We start from the raw sequence: 17,473 nt of genomic DNA, 5'->3' as shown, positions 1-17,473 counted from the left end.
TGTAAACATTACAACTCAAAACACGCAATGACTTAAATAAATATATGAAATTCAATATGTGATCTTGTCATTTCAATTTAGTTCTATGTCAAATTTTAGTTTCAGTCGTTCAGAAAAGAGGCGTCTAAAAGACACATGCGGTTAGTATATTAGCCACATTCCAGCGATTAATCGCCAAAGATTACAATCTACTAGGCCTTTTTTGTAATTTTATTCGCCAATTCCATATGATTAATAGTAACACAAGTACTTTTTAGAGATACGAGAAAGTTTCGGCGAGACCATTCCCCCTGGTTATTTTATTTTGAAATAATACATTTTGTGCGAAAAAAAATCTATATATACTTTTGTCTTTATCAACATCTTTAATTTACCATGTTTCTAAATAAATAAAAACGTCTCAAATTTCAAGAATGATTCGCTAAATTTTCATAACTCTTCACATTTTAAGTCTCCTGAGTTCAAAGAGAAAAGCCACTTTTCAATTCATTTTGGTTGATCTGAGAATATTATAACTTAAATACTGAAAGGAATGAATGAATAATATTTGGCTTGTGATATTTACACCAATATTGTACTTCTATGTGAAATTCTGGACAGAATTCGCCAGCGGGAACTTTGTCTACCGTTTGCGTGCCTACATATATATATGAGAGCTCAAAAATGCATTGAACTTACTAAACGAAGTATGGTATATGATTTTATTACTAGAATTATAGATCTTTATAAAAAAAATTATCTGTTAGTCTTATGCACGTAAATGCTACAGTTAAACGCAACAGTATATTATTGTTACATCAGTATTGTGAGTTTGTATCTAATTTTAAGCAAAATACGACAACATGTAGCATTTTTGATCATTAATCTATCCAGTGAACACGATAATTGAACCCAGAAATAAAAAATAAGAAATAAATAAAATTTGGCGAAGAGGCGAAAATTGTAAATAGTTTCAGTTTTAATCTTAATTGGGGTAAGGGGAAGAGGTCAGAATGCGTAATCAAGTCTTTTCAGTGTAGAATGGAGCTAGACTTAATTATTTCGTAAATATAAAAGAAAGAATATAAAAGAAAAGACTCCCTCTGGTTTGTGTTCATTTTTTTTTTTTTTTTACTGCTTGTGGGCAGTTGTGAACTTACATACATTATTTGACCTTCGCTTTATGCATGTCCTGACAAGAAAGCAGGAAACACATCACAAAAACTTATCGCCTATTGGTAAAAAGCTCTAAAATTAACCATGAAGTAGCGTTTACTTTTAAAATGATTCACTTTTAAGTTTTTTCTTTAAAACATTACTGATTCATGCCAACAGAAGTGTGTATGCCGACATTTAAAATATGCTGCTTTTCTTCCTTCGTAAAAAATATCGTTTGGAGTTTGACAAATAACACCCTTGACTTATCTCTCTGATTCAGATCGTCTGCATTAGAAAAGAGAAAAAATCGCGCGCATGTCAAACGAGAGTCGCAAAAGCGGCGATTCCGTCGCCAACGCTACCTTCCCCCGCAGAAGTGACTCAGTAGTAAAAACGGTGTGGTGCTTGCCGAGTTGTTGCCGTGCTGTCTCAATTGCATCGTTTGCGTGGGGTTTTTCGATCTCTTCTCTCATCCTCCGAACCACCCTTCCACTATCCATAACAATAAGAGCAGCGAAAACAAAACGTGTTCGAATTCGAGAACTTTTAGGGTGCAATGTTTTGGAAGCTTGGTTGCATCCCCGGTCGCCAAATAAACCACATCTAAAATGGTTTTGTGGTCCGGACGGTCAATTCGGTAGCGATCGTTTGTTTTGTTATGTTTTTTGAGCAGCTGTAACGCATGGATACCTGTCGGGAAGAACTGCGAACTTTTCAAAGGTAATCAAAAGGCATTTATATTGTAATTTCAGGTATGTGTTGATGAAATCATTCTCTTTTACGTTGCAATTTTGTAAATTCGGACTATTTTGCGGGAATTCATCTCGGATGTTAAAACAATGCTGATTTTTTTTAACTGTATTTGAAGTGTTTTAAAATCCTAAATGGGCATAAAAGATAAATAAGGATTTTTTTTGTTCATTTTCAGTAAAAGCATTTTTAAAAATAAATACAAAACTAAGAAGAAAAAGTCTGTGTTATTTTAATTTAATTTTATTTATGTAGGAATAGGGAGAATAAGTAACATTATGTATTGTTTATAAAAATGTATAGAAAAGTCTAATTATGTATTTTCTTTCCTAATCTTAAAAATGACGGGGGAAATGTATTATCAACTTTTTTTTCTTAGTGATTTAATTGCTCTGATGAAACTTATTCTCATATGTGCATTTTAGTGATGTAACGTATATGATGCAACAATTTCATGTTTTTTATTATAATTCCCATTTATTTATTTTTTATACAAATATAGACTTTTAATATAATTCTGATGTCTAAAATAATTATAAAGTAAAATTGACGTTTTAAAAAAAGTTATGATTATTTTTTTTGGCCCAAATGTTTTTTTTTAAATCTTAAAACAACAAAGTAAAATTCCTCTGAGTTAGAAAATATTTCTCCTTTCTTCCTTGTTGTTTTTATCTTTTCAGTAGAGGTAAACTTGCAGAGGAATTCATTTGCTTACAGCGATGATTATTTTTTTAACGCAATTACTCGCATAAATTTTTTAAATAGTGGAAGAAAAGTATTAAAAAGATCAACACTTTTTATCCTGGGATGATATAATAACTTTTCCAATATTGGAAAATTCTTTTCGAGTTCTCTAAATAAACGGGTGTAAAGAATTGTAATTGGGTGTGGTATTCTCGGAATACCCCACGGCCTGAAAACTTTTCAATATCATCAAAAATTCTGCTTAATTTGTTGTCTACTCTGCTTATTAGCGAAAATAAATTTATTAATTTGTTAAAGGTATCATGTATATTTACCTTTCTTTAAAGGAAAAAAAAATAATGGGGTCACCTTCCGTATTGCATAGTTATTCATTTCCTAATATATCGTTATGTGGTGCGGAACCGTATGCTGCAAAAGAGGTAACTTGTAAAATATATATATGTTTCCTCCTTAAAAAAGAAGCAATTATTTTTACAAAGAAGAATCTTTATGAAATTAATTTTCACCCTAAATATATTTTATTAAATTAGGTGATTAAATTGAATATTTTTTTTTGTTGCAGAAATATCGATTCTTTATTTCATATTTTTAATTTCTGAACATATTTATTTAAAAAATTATGCTTTTTTTTATTAAAATGATTTGTTTTCTTTGTAGAATTAAGTTTTTATATTCTTTTTTTTTTTTTTTTTTTTTTTTTTTGTATTTCAATTCATTTTTACACTTTTTTTTTGCATTGCGTTTTAATTCTGTTTTAAATCTTCAAACGCTATTTTCTCAAATTTTAAATTTCTTTTAAATCTTTTTACTTAAAGTCTTATAAAATAAAATCTAATTCATTTTTTACAGTGCGTATTTTATGCTTGAATTTGGTATTCCAGTAATTTATCATCATGCTGTACAGTTTTAGAATTATAAAATAAACAGCATGTTCATTTTGAAAAAGAAATGTTATAATGCTTCATAATAGGGGAAAATGAAAATGTAATATTTCATTTATCATTTGAATTGCAATTTTTAAAATTTGAATAGAAATACAATTTATTTTTTAATTTATTACCATCGGTAAAATTTCAAACAAGTCATTTAATAATTCTTCCCTTTATATTATATTTATATAATATGTATGTTAGTAATTTTTTTCTATGCTGGTAAAATTTCAAAGTTCTCCCTTCATTCAAAATTTTGCTCAGTAAGAGAATTCGGAAAAGTCTAAGCATTTTTCTTACCTTTTGAATTTTTTTTCTCCATTTTTATTTGCGCTATCTTTCCATGAATTATACTGCCAGATTCCAGATGCGATGTCATTTGTTATCTAGTCTCGAGTAGAACGTTAAAATTGTTCCTTGTACTGCTTTATTTTTTTTTCTAAATGTCATATCTGTCTTCATTTAATTTCGAAATTAAATATATTCTACTCTTGAAAGATTTTATCACATTACATGTTATTCGAATATCTATCTTGTATTAAGAGATATCGTTTGCTTTAAAAGATTTTATACTCTTTGTAATTTTCAAAATATTAATAATTCGCGAATTTTGTGAAAATTACACTGTATTCTATAATTACATAATGTATGAGAATTTTCAACAATATCTAACACCATATTAGAACTTAGTATAGTAATAAAAATAATTTTTAAAGGGCTATTTTTTAATAATTTTTAATTTCAAATGAAATGAATGAAAATACTAAATCAAAATCTTTATTTTCTTAATAAGAATTATTTTTCTATTTTAATCCATAGTTAAATTTTTCTGAAAAACAGCAGTACTCGTGTAAGATAAATAATTGTTTAAAAAAGATATTGAGGGTAGCTTTTTTAATGCAAATGAGAAGAAAGGAGATAAATTGATGGAAAACGGAACGACTTGAATGAAAGATCTATAAAGTGTTTCTGTTTTTATATGTTATAAATAAATTATAATTGCATATTTTTATGGATAATAATCAATTAAGCATCAGCTATACACGTGATGCTTCTTGATCTTTTCTTAGGAATTTTATATCTGTAATCCACTGATTGTATTAATGGAAGCTAAACATTTTTAAATAGTTTAGAATATTAATTTATAAAAATGTTCATTGTAATTCTATTACATTCATAAACCTTTTTTTAAAATCTTAATATTATACTAACGAATAAAAAAAAGCTTTAGAAATTCAAGCTTTTAAAATTTTTATTTTAATTAACTTTTTTATGTAACATTCATTTTATGGCATATTAAATTTTAATATTTCTTTTTGTTAGTTGAAATTCATTAAGCCTGTTTTATTAATGGGGAAATTAATTAAAAGTATTTTCTGAATGATAATAAATTATTTATTTTATATGCAAAAGAATCATACTACACAATGTTTTATTTGAATCGGCATCATATCTGAATTTAATAAGAATCATAAATCTAAAAACGTATTTGGTAGTTTTTAATATCTGTATATCAAAATTTTGTTTGCCGTTAATTCGACTTCAATGTCGCATTCCCGGCGATCAAACCGTTGCTATTGCTGCAATCTCCAAGCTGATTTGATCGTTATATTAAGGAAAGACATTGGTAATTAGGTTAATTTTTGTACTAGTTTTTACTTTCTCGTGTATGAAATATAGAGCAAGTATTGTAATTGTTAAAAAAATTCGAACTCGACATTTGGACCAAATTCTACGTTTTAGACCTTCCAGAGTTCACACACATTTTTGAAATCATGCCTGTTGATGAATGTGATAACTCAAAAACATTTTGAGCTTGATGGCTGAAATTTGGCATATGCTCTTTATAACAAATTTGTAGATTTCTGTCAAATTTTGAGTAAACTCTATTCAGGGGAAGTCTCTCTTTCGGCCTGCTCTAATATAAGTTAACATTATAGCTACAAATCGAAGAGAGCTAGATGGAGAAAATTCAGTACACAGATTTAACATCTATAGTCTAGATATCTGTCAAATTTTGAGCCAAATCCAACAAGGAGTTGACCGTTTGACATTCTGTACTTTTAGAAGAATGTAAACGCGATAATTGCGAAGAATCAAATTTCGTATTTGATTTTGTGCCCGCAATTGAAGTCCTGTATCAAATTTTGGTTTTAATCATCATAATTTGGGAAAAAACGCGCCCAAAACTCAAATTCGCTTTTATTAGAGGGTATGCGAGAAAATTTTGAGGGGAACACTCTCACTGGTTAGGTTTTATTTAGTCAATCCCCTCTATGTTTTCTTTATGATAGCTTTGTTATGACCACCAAAAATATAAAAACAGTTTCTTTCTCTGGAATATAATTAAATTCAGTCTGTTTTTAAAATAACTTCGATGTATGATACAAATGTTACTTGAGCAGCGTTCAAATATTATAGAAAATATCAAGTACAGATATAATACTTTTCTTGGAATAGCGGATAAAAAAAAATCGATTTATGGAGTAAAATTTACTAATACAATTTGTTTATAAATCCAACAACGTGTATTAATAGATTCTATTAATGTTTCTCCACTTTTTAAAAAGATTTAGATAAATTAATTATATTATTAAAAATATTCAATTTTTTATAGAATACAAGATATTTTACATAAAAGTATTCTCTCTTTATGTTATGCACTGTTTTCATATGCTGAATAATACGAGTAAATTTAGCATAAGATTACAAATTTTTTTAATATATATTTGTTTGTATAAAACCACTACAAGTATAATAAAAACCTTAATAAATATTTCATGAATTTAAAAGTGCCTTTTGTAATATATCCACACTGTCTTCACTTTGTTTGAAACAGACGAAAATCTGCATTTATCTTGATTTATACTTTTCGAATATATATATATATCCTACATAAAAATACAGAACTTCCAAGTCTGGCACAGCTAACAAGTTATATTTCGAAGAGTGGGAATGTGCACCTCGGAACGAATTTTTTTCTCAAAAATTTAATTAAATAAAAAATTAGCAAAGTTTTGGTCTTTTCCCCCTCAATAACTTCTAAAAATATTATTACATTAAAATAAATTTTACACCATTAAAAAAGTTAAATTTTAATTGTAATTATATCAGTTAAATTATGCGAAAGTTCGCTAAATTTTTACAGTTTTTAAAAAAAAAATATTGCCTCCTAATTTCCAGTAATTGATTAGGCCCTATAGTTCAAACCGTTTTCATTGTTTCATCAGATCCTTGATTTGTTTCCCATTGTTAAAAGTTAAAGATGAAGAATTATGTTTAATATTTATGTAGTTTATAAAACAAATAAAAAAAAAACGGAGTTACAATATCGCGAAATTTGAAAATAGGTGAACTAGATGTTTACACTTTTTTTATGACGTTATGGGACGGTCTTCATTAGAAAGGTTCATGTGCACAATAATTAAAACTTAAGTAAGAGAATCAAAATAACATAGATTTAATGACAGATAATGCGATGGACGTTATAACTAAACTATTTATCCGAAATAAATATATAATAAATAATATAATAATAATAAATATTTATCCGAAATAAGTATATATAAATAATTATATATAAAATATTACAAAAATTATAAAAATATTTCCGACGAACCAGCTTGTCACTTGAGGCGATTAGTATATGTTTTAATACTGTTTTGTAGCAGCAAACTACCTTTGAAATTCTGCCAGAGAGATATCTGTTACATTTTTTAGAGTTAAAAGCATTTGAAACCATTTATTTAATGCATAAGAGTTCATTTATAACACTAACTAATGTTATACTTCATAGTGAACGTTAATTACTTTTTAAGAAAGAATTAGTAAAATTTCTTGTAGTTACATTACAAGAATGTATGTTATGAGTCTGAAATGTAACAATAGAATTCAAAAGTCGTACAGAAAGGACATTCCGTCAAGAATATAAGTTTTTTCAAATAACTGATGTAGTCATAGCTAATGGCCAGGAAAAAAAATATGAATGCCTTGGATAAACACATTATACCTAGTTAATATCTATCGAGCATAATATCGAATTTTCCTGTATCAGGACATACGCTTTTAATGCTATCATATAAACTCGATATCACTTTCTATAGATAATCTTTCCCGAAAGTGATGCCATTATTCACTTTTTCTCAAGTTATTAGAGCATATTAATTGAACTTGAAGGCTGTAGTTTCGAGGTATTTATCCAAAATATTTTAAAGAAGTGAAAGTATTTTTATCGCATGGTTGACGTAATTGTTTTTTCATCGCACTTTTCGATGCTTTTCTCTCATATATTTTTCACTCAGGATTAAATTGCTTTTCTTTATTTTATAACCCATAAACTTCGCAAGTGAACACGGAACGTAATTTAATTTTGTTTTCAGTTGCCTATTGAAAGAAAATAATGAGAAATTTACAATGAAACAAAATGAAAGTTACCGTATGGTTTTAAAGGTTACTCGTTACTATTTGACAGCCATTGTTTGTTTTTTTACAGATTGTATTTTGTTTTGCAAGTGCGATAAAGCATTTGAAAATGCAGCTGGAGTGAAATGGCAGATGGCGACTTCCTTGGTCAATTTCGAAATGTATATTATATAGTATTTTGAAAAACGAATGTTATTTCCTTTAATTTTATGAATCATAATTTATATTATGCCATTAAAAAGAGACTTTCTTTTATAATAATTATCGTCAAACATTTTAAAATTTGTGTTTGATGATAAGTCTCATTTGTGTTGAATTGTAGATTTTATAATTTTTTTTTTAATTCTTATTTATAACTGTTGTTGATCCAATGTTTGAACTTGGGAAATATTTTATTCGTTGCAAAAACGACTTCCTTGCTTTTGATTTTATATTATAATTTTAAACTGATAGATTCGTCATTTTTTTTTGTATACTTGTGTTAAGTTATTGTATGGTTAGAAGAAGTTAGCATTTCTTATGGTTATTTAGTATTTCTTGTAATTTTGTTTATACAGTTTTGTCAATGAAAATATTTTAAATATAAAAGTATCGAAAAAACTGTTTTAAAAATATTTTTTAAGAATGGTTTTTTTATCAGAAAAGAACAAGCATTAAAAATTTTTATTTGCATTAATTTAAATAGTTGTATGAATGATTATATGAATATTAATAATTTGCATAAAAGTTATTTTATACTGTTAGTAGACAGACATCTTAATTATATTAAACATTTTTTTAAATACTTCACGATATTTTCTTTACTTTCATTAGGCTCTTTTTATCATTTAGAGTATTTAGAATTGAAAAAAATATTCCTCATATGGAAATTCTTCTTATTTTTTTTAATATAAAAAGTATTTTTTCAATTCATTTTAATCTTTCTTTTAGGCTGATGCTAGCCTGGAAACAGAGCAACGACAGTTCTCCAGGTCTTCCTTAGAATATGTCCTTTTTCTTCAAGAAGTTCAGGAGCGGAAAAAGTTTGAATTTGTAGAGACAGTGAGTTCTTGGAGTTTATAATTTTTTATTTCCTCATCTAATTACAATTTTTTCCCTCTATAATGACACTATTTTTTTTGCTATAATTATATATAAGTAAAAAATACAGTAAACTTCCAATTAACCGAAGTTGAATAATACTGTTCTTTTTTTTTTTCTCCCTCTCTCTTTCCTTTTTAACATACAATTGTCATGGTTTTTTCCCTTACAAATGTGATATATACGTTAAATGTTTTGCATTTATATTACAGAGAAGCTTGAAGTGTGATATTCTGTTTTGAATATGTTAAATACAATAGAAATGATAAAAAAAAAAATAATTTATTTGAAATTGTTCTAATTTTCTTATTCATCTTCATCTCCCAAGTGCTTTTCCTAACTATAATGAGTTTTTTTAATTGCAAATGCATTATATGCATTGAATATTTAGCTTTTATATTATACAGTAGCTTCGAAATTAATATTCTATTTTGAATATTTTTGTCGACTTCTTTATTTTATTTATAAGCTGAACTAATAAAGCTGATAAACAATTATCTATCAAAAGGTTTTTCTTCACTAAACTATCAAGTTAAAGTACAGTTGACTTTTTTTGAAACAGCATATTTAGCGATTTATGTTTACAAAATTAATAGATTTCGCATCTTCTAAAGGAAAAACTACTTAATGCTACTACCGAGCACGAGCAAGAATTAATAGTAATAACAATGTTACACAAATAAAGATTATATGCAGTAGATTAATCAGTCAGTGCACTACAGTAGAATGATGGCACAGTCATCGCTTAGCGATTGACAAACATAAAACAGTTAGTTGATATTCATTAAAAATTCACGATTTTATCCAGCTTTCGATCATACCAATCCTTATTCATCCCGATTAATTCTTAAAACGAAGGTTTTCTTCTGTGATAAATGCTTCCACTTGGCTACAGTGTTTAAATGTCTATAATTAGCTGTGGTAGTTCCGAATATTGACTTCTTGTCTCTGATTGGAAAGCTTTTCCTTTGTTGTCTAAATTTTAATCATTATTAATCTATACTTATAATAAAGCTCAATGTGTGTGTGTGTGTTGGCGCTCTACAAGCCAGACCGTTTGACCTACAGCTACCAAATTTAGTACATGTATACCTTGGAGGTTGGGAATGTGCACCTGGGGTTCCTTTTTTCGAATTTTTAATTAGAATTTTAATTATTAATTAAAAACTAACTTTCCCGCCAAAAAAATCTTCCATTTTCCCCACCGCCAACTTTTCCGCCAAAAAAATCTTTCATTTTCCCCACCGCCAAATGAGTAAGGCTTCAGTTTTTTTTTCCTCCCAACAGTAATGAGGCTAGAGTTAATATTTTTCGGCGGATTATTTCAAACGATTCTGTTTATTTTCTTAATGATTGATGCCTTTAAAATTAAACATTGTTAATTAATCGATCTTTCAGATTCATTCTGAAGTACTTTTGAATTAAAATAAAACAGAATAAAGGAAATTAAAAATTTTTAATCCGCATAGCGTTACCCCAACTGGCGTAGAAAAAATCGCGTATTTGCGTTACGTAACTGGCGTTGAAAATTCACGCATGCGCATTGTGTTCTGAATTCCGCATTGTGTTGACAATTATTATCATCAGATGCGGACTGGATTTAAATTATTTTTAGGTTCGTTGTATGCTTTTGTAATTAAAATGTATTTATGTTAGTTATATATTTTTTGTATATGCTTATAGTTTTAAGTACATCGTTTTTTAAGTAGTTTTTTTAAAACCTGTTCTCAACCGTTTATTTTAAACGATTCGTTTTATTTTCTTAGTGTTTGATGCATTTAAAATTAAACATTGTTAATTAATCGATCTGTTCATGATGAATCTTAGAAAATTTTGTTGACAAATTCTTGAGATATTACATAAATTAAAAAAGATATTCTTTAGTGCCCATAAAGTTTAAACGCTGAGTGACTCTATTTTCAGTAATCAGATTATAAAAAAAAATGCTTTGTTTCAGTAAAAAATATTATATTAATTGAAGATTAATTCTTTCCACTTTAATTTAAAGCATAAATTCTACGGGTGCTAACAGAAAATTAGAGAGATACATATTACGTTATAACTGAAGGCCTTTATAATATTATGAATGAATTATATGACAATCAAAATTTGAAGTTTTAAAATATTTTGATGAAGAAGCTATTAAAGTAGGAATTGTATAAAATATTTAATTATTAAAATTTTAACGAACATTAAGATTGGCTAACCGGCTGGTCGCCAAAGGCGGCTAGTAGTACATATAAAAAAAGTAGATTTCAGTTTGAAAAAAATTCGGTGCTTCCAATTTTTTTTCTCTATATAACTTATTGTTTGTATACAGTTTCTGTACATGGTATTGTATTTTAGAATTTGGCCTTTGTTTTATGACAGCGCGAATGAATTCACTTGAAATAAAAATAATGAAAGTGGTATCTAAATGCATTATTTCCACTACTTTATTTTTTTCCTACACTTTAAACTTTTTTTTTAATAATCAAACATTTCATTATATTTTATTTTTTTACATATTGAATTTTGTTGAACACCTATATCCATCATTTGACATTGAGTTGTAATTTCGTGTTCTAAAGCAAGTTTTTTTTTTTTTTTTTTTTTCAAACTGTGGTATACTTATATCAATAATGTCATATTGCGTTATATTTGATGGATAGTTTTGACACTAAAGATGTAAATGAATATAAACTGGCGCCTATTTTAACTTTTGGCTTAATCTTTTGAGTTACTTTGTTTACATATTTCTGAAAGACAGACAATCTAGCCTTTGTTGGATTTGGCTCAAAATTTGATAAATGTCTTCACTATAGATGCTAAATCTATGTACAGAATTTTATCTACCTAGCTCTCTTCACTTTGTAGTTTGATATTCGAATAGACGAATAGACATACTTCCACTGAAAGATTTCGCCCAAAACCTGAAGGAAATCTACTAAATTGGTGTTTAAACCATATACGAAATTTCATCCTTTTAACTGAAAGTGTTTTTGTGTCTTTGCATTCACAGACAGACATGATTTCAAAAATGTATTTTCAGAACTCGGTGAGGTCTAGATCTCGATCTCGAACTTCATCAAAATCTGGAGCTCGAATTTTTTTTAACGATTACAATACTTTCTCTATGCTACGTATATGAGGAAGTAGAAAGTTAATGTTTTAAGGCATTGACCGATCGTAACAAGCGGGCGAGGTTTGGCGGTTTTCATAGACGAATTTTCCCCAGTTTGTAAATAATTATAATTTTTTAAATTATTTAATAATAACCCAGCCACTTTTGGATACCAGCTGATTCGCCGGGATTATTGATTGTGTTTCATTTCACTTAAATCTCAAATGTATATCTTCGTGATTATTTCGTCTGACTATTTATTAAACATCAGATTCTGACTTGCCATGCTATTTCACTAGCTTTACACGTATTTTGTTTATTGGGAGTTAAGTACCAGGACATGATAGTGCCATTAAAAACCTAATGTTCGGTTTGTGTCCTAAAACCTAACGTTCGTATCGTTTAACTTCGCATTGTCTTTCGAAGTTCTGCAACTTCACCTTCTTATTCTTCATGTGAACAGAATCTTTCGTCCTTAGCTTTCAACGATGAAGGAAAATTACGTCATTAAATATTTGTCGAAACAATGAAAATGGTTCAAATTTCTTCGCAACAATGAAATGTATTAAAAATAAGGCAGAAATGTTTTAAAAAAAATAACGAAACTCGGGGGGAGGGGGGAGAATGCAATATAACTAAATTGATATTATTAAAGAAAACGACTTTTTGAATTTTACAAAAGTGTAAAAATTATTTCCGTGCTTTAATATTTTTAAAATTTAGAGTGGAAGAACTCCAAAATATTGCTTGTTTCATTTGAAATGTTAGGAAAATTGCGCCATGACGCTCTTTCCAATTATCTTTATACGAAATTTGGCAAATGATCTGCTTTGTAAAGCGCCACATATTCTCGTTTATTACTATCCGAAGATGGCCAATACTGGTGATTTGAATAATGCGATTGTTTGCTAGACAGAAGCTTGTAAAAGCGTGACACCATTTCATTATTTTTTCTTACTGCTTTTATTTCATGATTTACTTTTCTTCAAAGAATTCTCTTCCTCTAGAATGAAAATTTAAAGCACAAAACTAAGTCATTATAAGTGTCATTTACAATCTCAGAAACATAGCATTTTCTCTCAATTACAATTAAGTGAATCATCATTTTTCAAAGCTTTCCCGACTTTAAAACATCGTATGAGTATATTATATTGGATTATTTCAAAAAAATTATTTTAAACTAGCCGCCTTTGGCGACCAGCCGGTTCGCCAATCTTAATGTTCGTTTAAATTTTACTAATTAAATTGGTTGAACCGGAGTTTAACCCCCTTCTTCGGCAGGTTGCGATAATGCGCCAAAGCTGGCAATCTTTATTATGCACTATAATTGAACATCTGCTCCTTTGCTTTTGAACATTTCGCAAGGCCGTTGTTGGCGATTTTTAAAAATAGCGCCAAGCAGGGGGTTAAACTCCGGTCGTACCATTAAATATTTTACGCAATTCCAACTTTAATAGATTCTTCAGCAAAATATTTTAAAACTTCAAATTTTGATAGTCATATAATTCAATCATAATATTATAAAGACCTTCAGTCGTAACGTGATATGTATCTCTCTCATTTTCTGTTACCTATCGTAGAATTTATGCTTTAAATTAAAGTGTAAATGATGAATCTGCAATTAATGTAATAATATTTTTTATTGAAACAAAGCATTTTTTTAATAATATGATTACTGATAATAGAGTCACTGAGCTTTAAACTTTATGGGCACTAAAGAATATCTTTCTTAATTTATGTAATATCTCAAGAATTGGTCAGCAAAATTTTCTCAGATTCATCATGAACACATCGATTCATTAACAATGTTTAATTTTAAATGCATCAAACACTAAGAAAATAAAATGAATCGTTTAAAATAATCGGTCGAAAACAGGTTTAAAAAAACTACTTAAAAAACAATGTACTTAAAACTATAAGCATATACAAAAAAATATATAACTAACATAAATACAATTTAATTACAAAATCATGCAACTAACCTAAAAATAATTTAAATAATTGAAAACAGGTTAAAAAAAATCTACTTAAAAAACGATGTACTTAAAACTATAAGCATATACAAAAAACATATAACTTAAATACAATTTACTTACAAAAGCATGCAAGTAACCTAAAAATAATTTAAATCATCCGCTGATAATGGTTGCCATGGCAACAATCAGAAGATAATGCGCATGCGTGAATTTTCATCGCCACTTACGGTAGCGCAAATGCATGAATTTTTCTACGCCAGTTGGGGTAACGCTATGCAGATTGTACATTTTTAATTTCCTTTATTCTGTGTTATTTTAATTCAAAAAAACTTCAGAATGAATCTGAAACATGGATTAATTAACAATGTTTAATTTTAAATGCATCAAACATTAAGAAAATAAACAGAATCGTTTGAAATAATCCGCCGAAAAATGTTAACCCTAGCCTCATTACTGTTGGGAACAAAAAAAAAATGAAGCCTTACTCATTTGGCGGTGGGGAAAATGGAAGATTTTTTTCGGCAGGAAAGTTAGTTTTTAATTAATAGTTAAAATTCTAATTAAAATTTCAAAAAAAGGGATCCCAGATGCACATTCCCGACCTCTAAGGTATACATGTACCAAATTTGGTAGCTGTATGTCAAATGACCTGGCCTGTAGAGCGCCAACACACACACACACACACACACACACACACACACACACACACACACACACATTGAGCTTTATTATAAGTATAGATAAATATTTCTGCAATCAATCACGTCACACTTATGTTCTATATTATGAAGGTAAGGGGTTTTTAAGATAGACATTGTTAGCGGTGTGTTATACATCGATTCTGGTGATTAGAAATTTGATGAATATCTAATCTTTTCAGTCATCGTACTGAATCAGGATGACAGTAATATTTGTTTAAAAAAGCGATAAAACTATGTTCATATGTTACTTTTAGTAGGTAGAATTTTCGAACATAAGACTTTGACAACTGAAGTTGACTGTAAGAATATATATATATATATATATATATATATATATATATATATATATATATATATATATATAATATGGCTTAAAATAACGCTCATCCTAATGTCTTGAAGGTCTAATAATATTGAGACGAATTTAGTTTTCAACAATGTAATCACAATTTTGTCCAATAAAACCCTATGTTTAAAATGAAATTAAAAAAAAAAAATTCTTATGCTTTTTTTTATTATTGTCCTAAGTCGTGATGAAACACGCAATACGCCATTTGAAAGTGATTCAGTTCCTTTTTGCTTTCTTCTTACCATTAACTTGAGTTTTCTCCGCTTGTTACATCGTGTGTGTGTGTGTGTTACAGTTATTAAATACGGTTAAAATTATTAAATAACATTTAATTACTTTTACCCGTATGCTAATTCAGCATTCTTCAGTCATTCTTTTATGCTAAATATGTCTTTCTCATTTTATGCTTTTTCTTTTCTTTTCTTTTTCTGTCTTTCTTTTCGAAGCCTTATTTATTCATTATCACCCGAACAACTTATGCTGTTTGTTTCCCACTACCAAAGATGTATATTTTCGTTTATGACTTTGTTTCTTTCAGATATTGAGCTTTATGTATGGATGGCTCACGTTTTATCATCAAGGTGAGTCGTTAAACATTATGTTTTATACCGGATGTTCTGATAATGCCGCATAAACTGTATAGAGCTATGCGTCGTGTAGGTGTGAAAGTAGCATTTCTAAAAAATATTTTCTTTTGGAGAAAAATGGATATTCTCTCGTCTAATTGAGAAGCTTTTAAAAAAGACACTGCGTATCATGCGAATTTTTATTATTACTGGCCGCCTTTATCGACTAGCTGATTCGTCGGGAATTTTGGGTTGTGTTTACTTACAGTTAAATTTATTACGTATAACTTTATAGACATGATTCTCACATGAACAATTTTTCAGTGTCAAATTGTGATAAAAATTAAAGCTTTGTTATTGATTTAATAGATTAACACCTGTTCTGCTTATTTTGTATATGAACTACCCTATTAGACTCCAGTCCCAAATCATCATAGTACTTAATGACGTAATTATCTGGTTCATTTGTAGTCTAAATTTGGGCGGAATTGTAACTTCACTATCTTATTTCTCATATGAAATATATGACATCGAACATAATCTCTTTTTTTTTTCTTTGAAAAAATCACAGAATCTCACGCTATTAAATATTTGATAAAATAAAGAAACTAGTTTGAATTTCAATGCATCAAGGTAATCTACTGTTGCAAATGCAGAAAAAAAAATTTTAATTGTACATTTTTGGAAAATTTTACAATTATTGAACTGATATCATTCAAAGATAATTTTTTTGAATTTTAAGATGGTGTAAAAATCGTTTTTATGCTATAATATTTTCGAAAGTTATCGCGGGAAACGCCAAAATTCCGCTTAATCTTTAATTAATTCAATTTCTAATTATCATCTCAAGACTCACATCAAATGCACATCTCAATGCACTGAGATGTGCATTTCTTTCTTCTAATGTATATCTTTGTCTAATTTAGTAGCTCGAAATCTTAGCACCAACGCATGCTCCTCTATTACTGGTAGAGATTATTATTAAACCACTGGAGGAGGGAACGATCTGATAAAGTTTACAATGAATCAACACTCTCTCGGCGTAGGGCAGAATGTTCGATTTAATTGGAAAGGGGATAAGGAAAACGAAAATTAACATATAAAATGTACACTGATTGTTTCAATGGCTAATAAAGGAAGGCATTTAAAACCATCCCTATTCAGTGATGATACCATGCCTTCGTTTTTGTAAAATATTTATAATAATGGGATTTCTATGAGCACAATCACAGTCAAACTCTGTTTAATCGATCTCCGTTAAACATTTTGTATATATTTCTATGAATGGATATTTTATCCTTATTTTAATGGCGTACGACCCACACTGACACATATATTTTTGTGCAGGACATGAAGTGGCCAAAGATTTCAAGTCTTTCAGCACAGATCTGCAGAAGAAACTGCAGAAAGTAAGTCAAACTCCAAATATATTGCAAGTTAGATTTATTATTGATTATTTAGATGTACAGTGGTGGAAAAAACTTTGAGACCACATGTGAAATTGAAAACTTTTAACTTTATTAAAAAAAGATACATTAAATAGTATATACAATACAAAAACATAAAAATTTCTTCATATTATCTTGTAAAGAAATGAATGTAATTATACATTTTACTCAAATGATTTTTTTTTCATAACATAAAAAGGTAGGGAAAACTTTGAGATTACAAAGTTAAATATTAATTAAATGTATAGCATTACAATTTGTAGTACTTCGTGTGTTTTCCTTTCACACGAATTACTTCTAAAAGACG

General features: G+C 28.3%; 1 protein-coding gene across 2 annotated transcripts in view; it reads left to right on the top strand.

The window, feature by feature from the left end:
- The window catches only part of LOC129976084 (rho GTPase-activating protein 26-like), a 258,723-nt gene that overhangs the window by 213,657 nt on the left and 27,593 nt on the right, over positions 1 to 17,473 (top strand). For both annotated transcript variants that reach the window (XM_056089459.1, XM_056089458.1), the window contains exons 6-8: positions 8,874 to 8,984; positions 15,691 to 15,733; positions 17,066 to 17,127. In XM_056089459.1, coding sequence (XP_055945434.1) covers positions 8,874 to 8,984; positions 15,691 to 15,733; positions 17,066 to 17,127 — 216 coding nt within the window. The remainder of the gene's footprint in view (positions 1 to 8,873; positions 8,985 to 15,690; positions 15,734 to 17,065; positions 17,128 to 17,473) is intronic.

The sequence above is a fragment of the Argiope bruennichi genome, chromosome 7 (assembly GCF_947563725.1).
Source record: "Argiope bruennichi chromosome 7, qqArgBrue1.1, whole genome shotgun sequence".
Classification (NCBI taxonomy): domain Eukaryota; kingdom Metazoa; phylum Arthropoda; class Arachnida; order Araneae; family Araneidae; genus Argiope; species Argiope bruennichi.
Note: the sequence above shows the minus strand (reverse complement) of the source record. Positions and strands in the feature narration are given on the sequence as shown.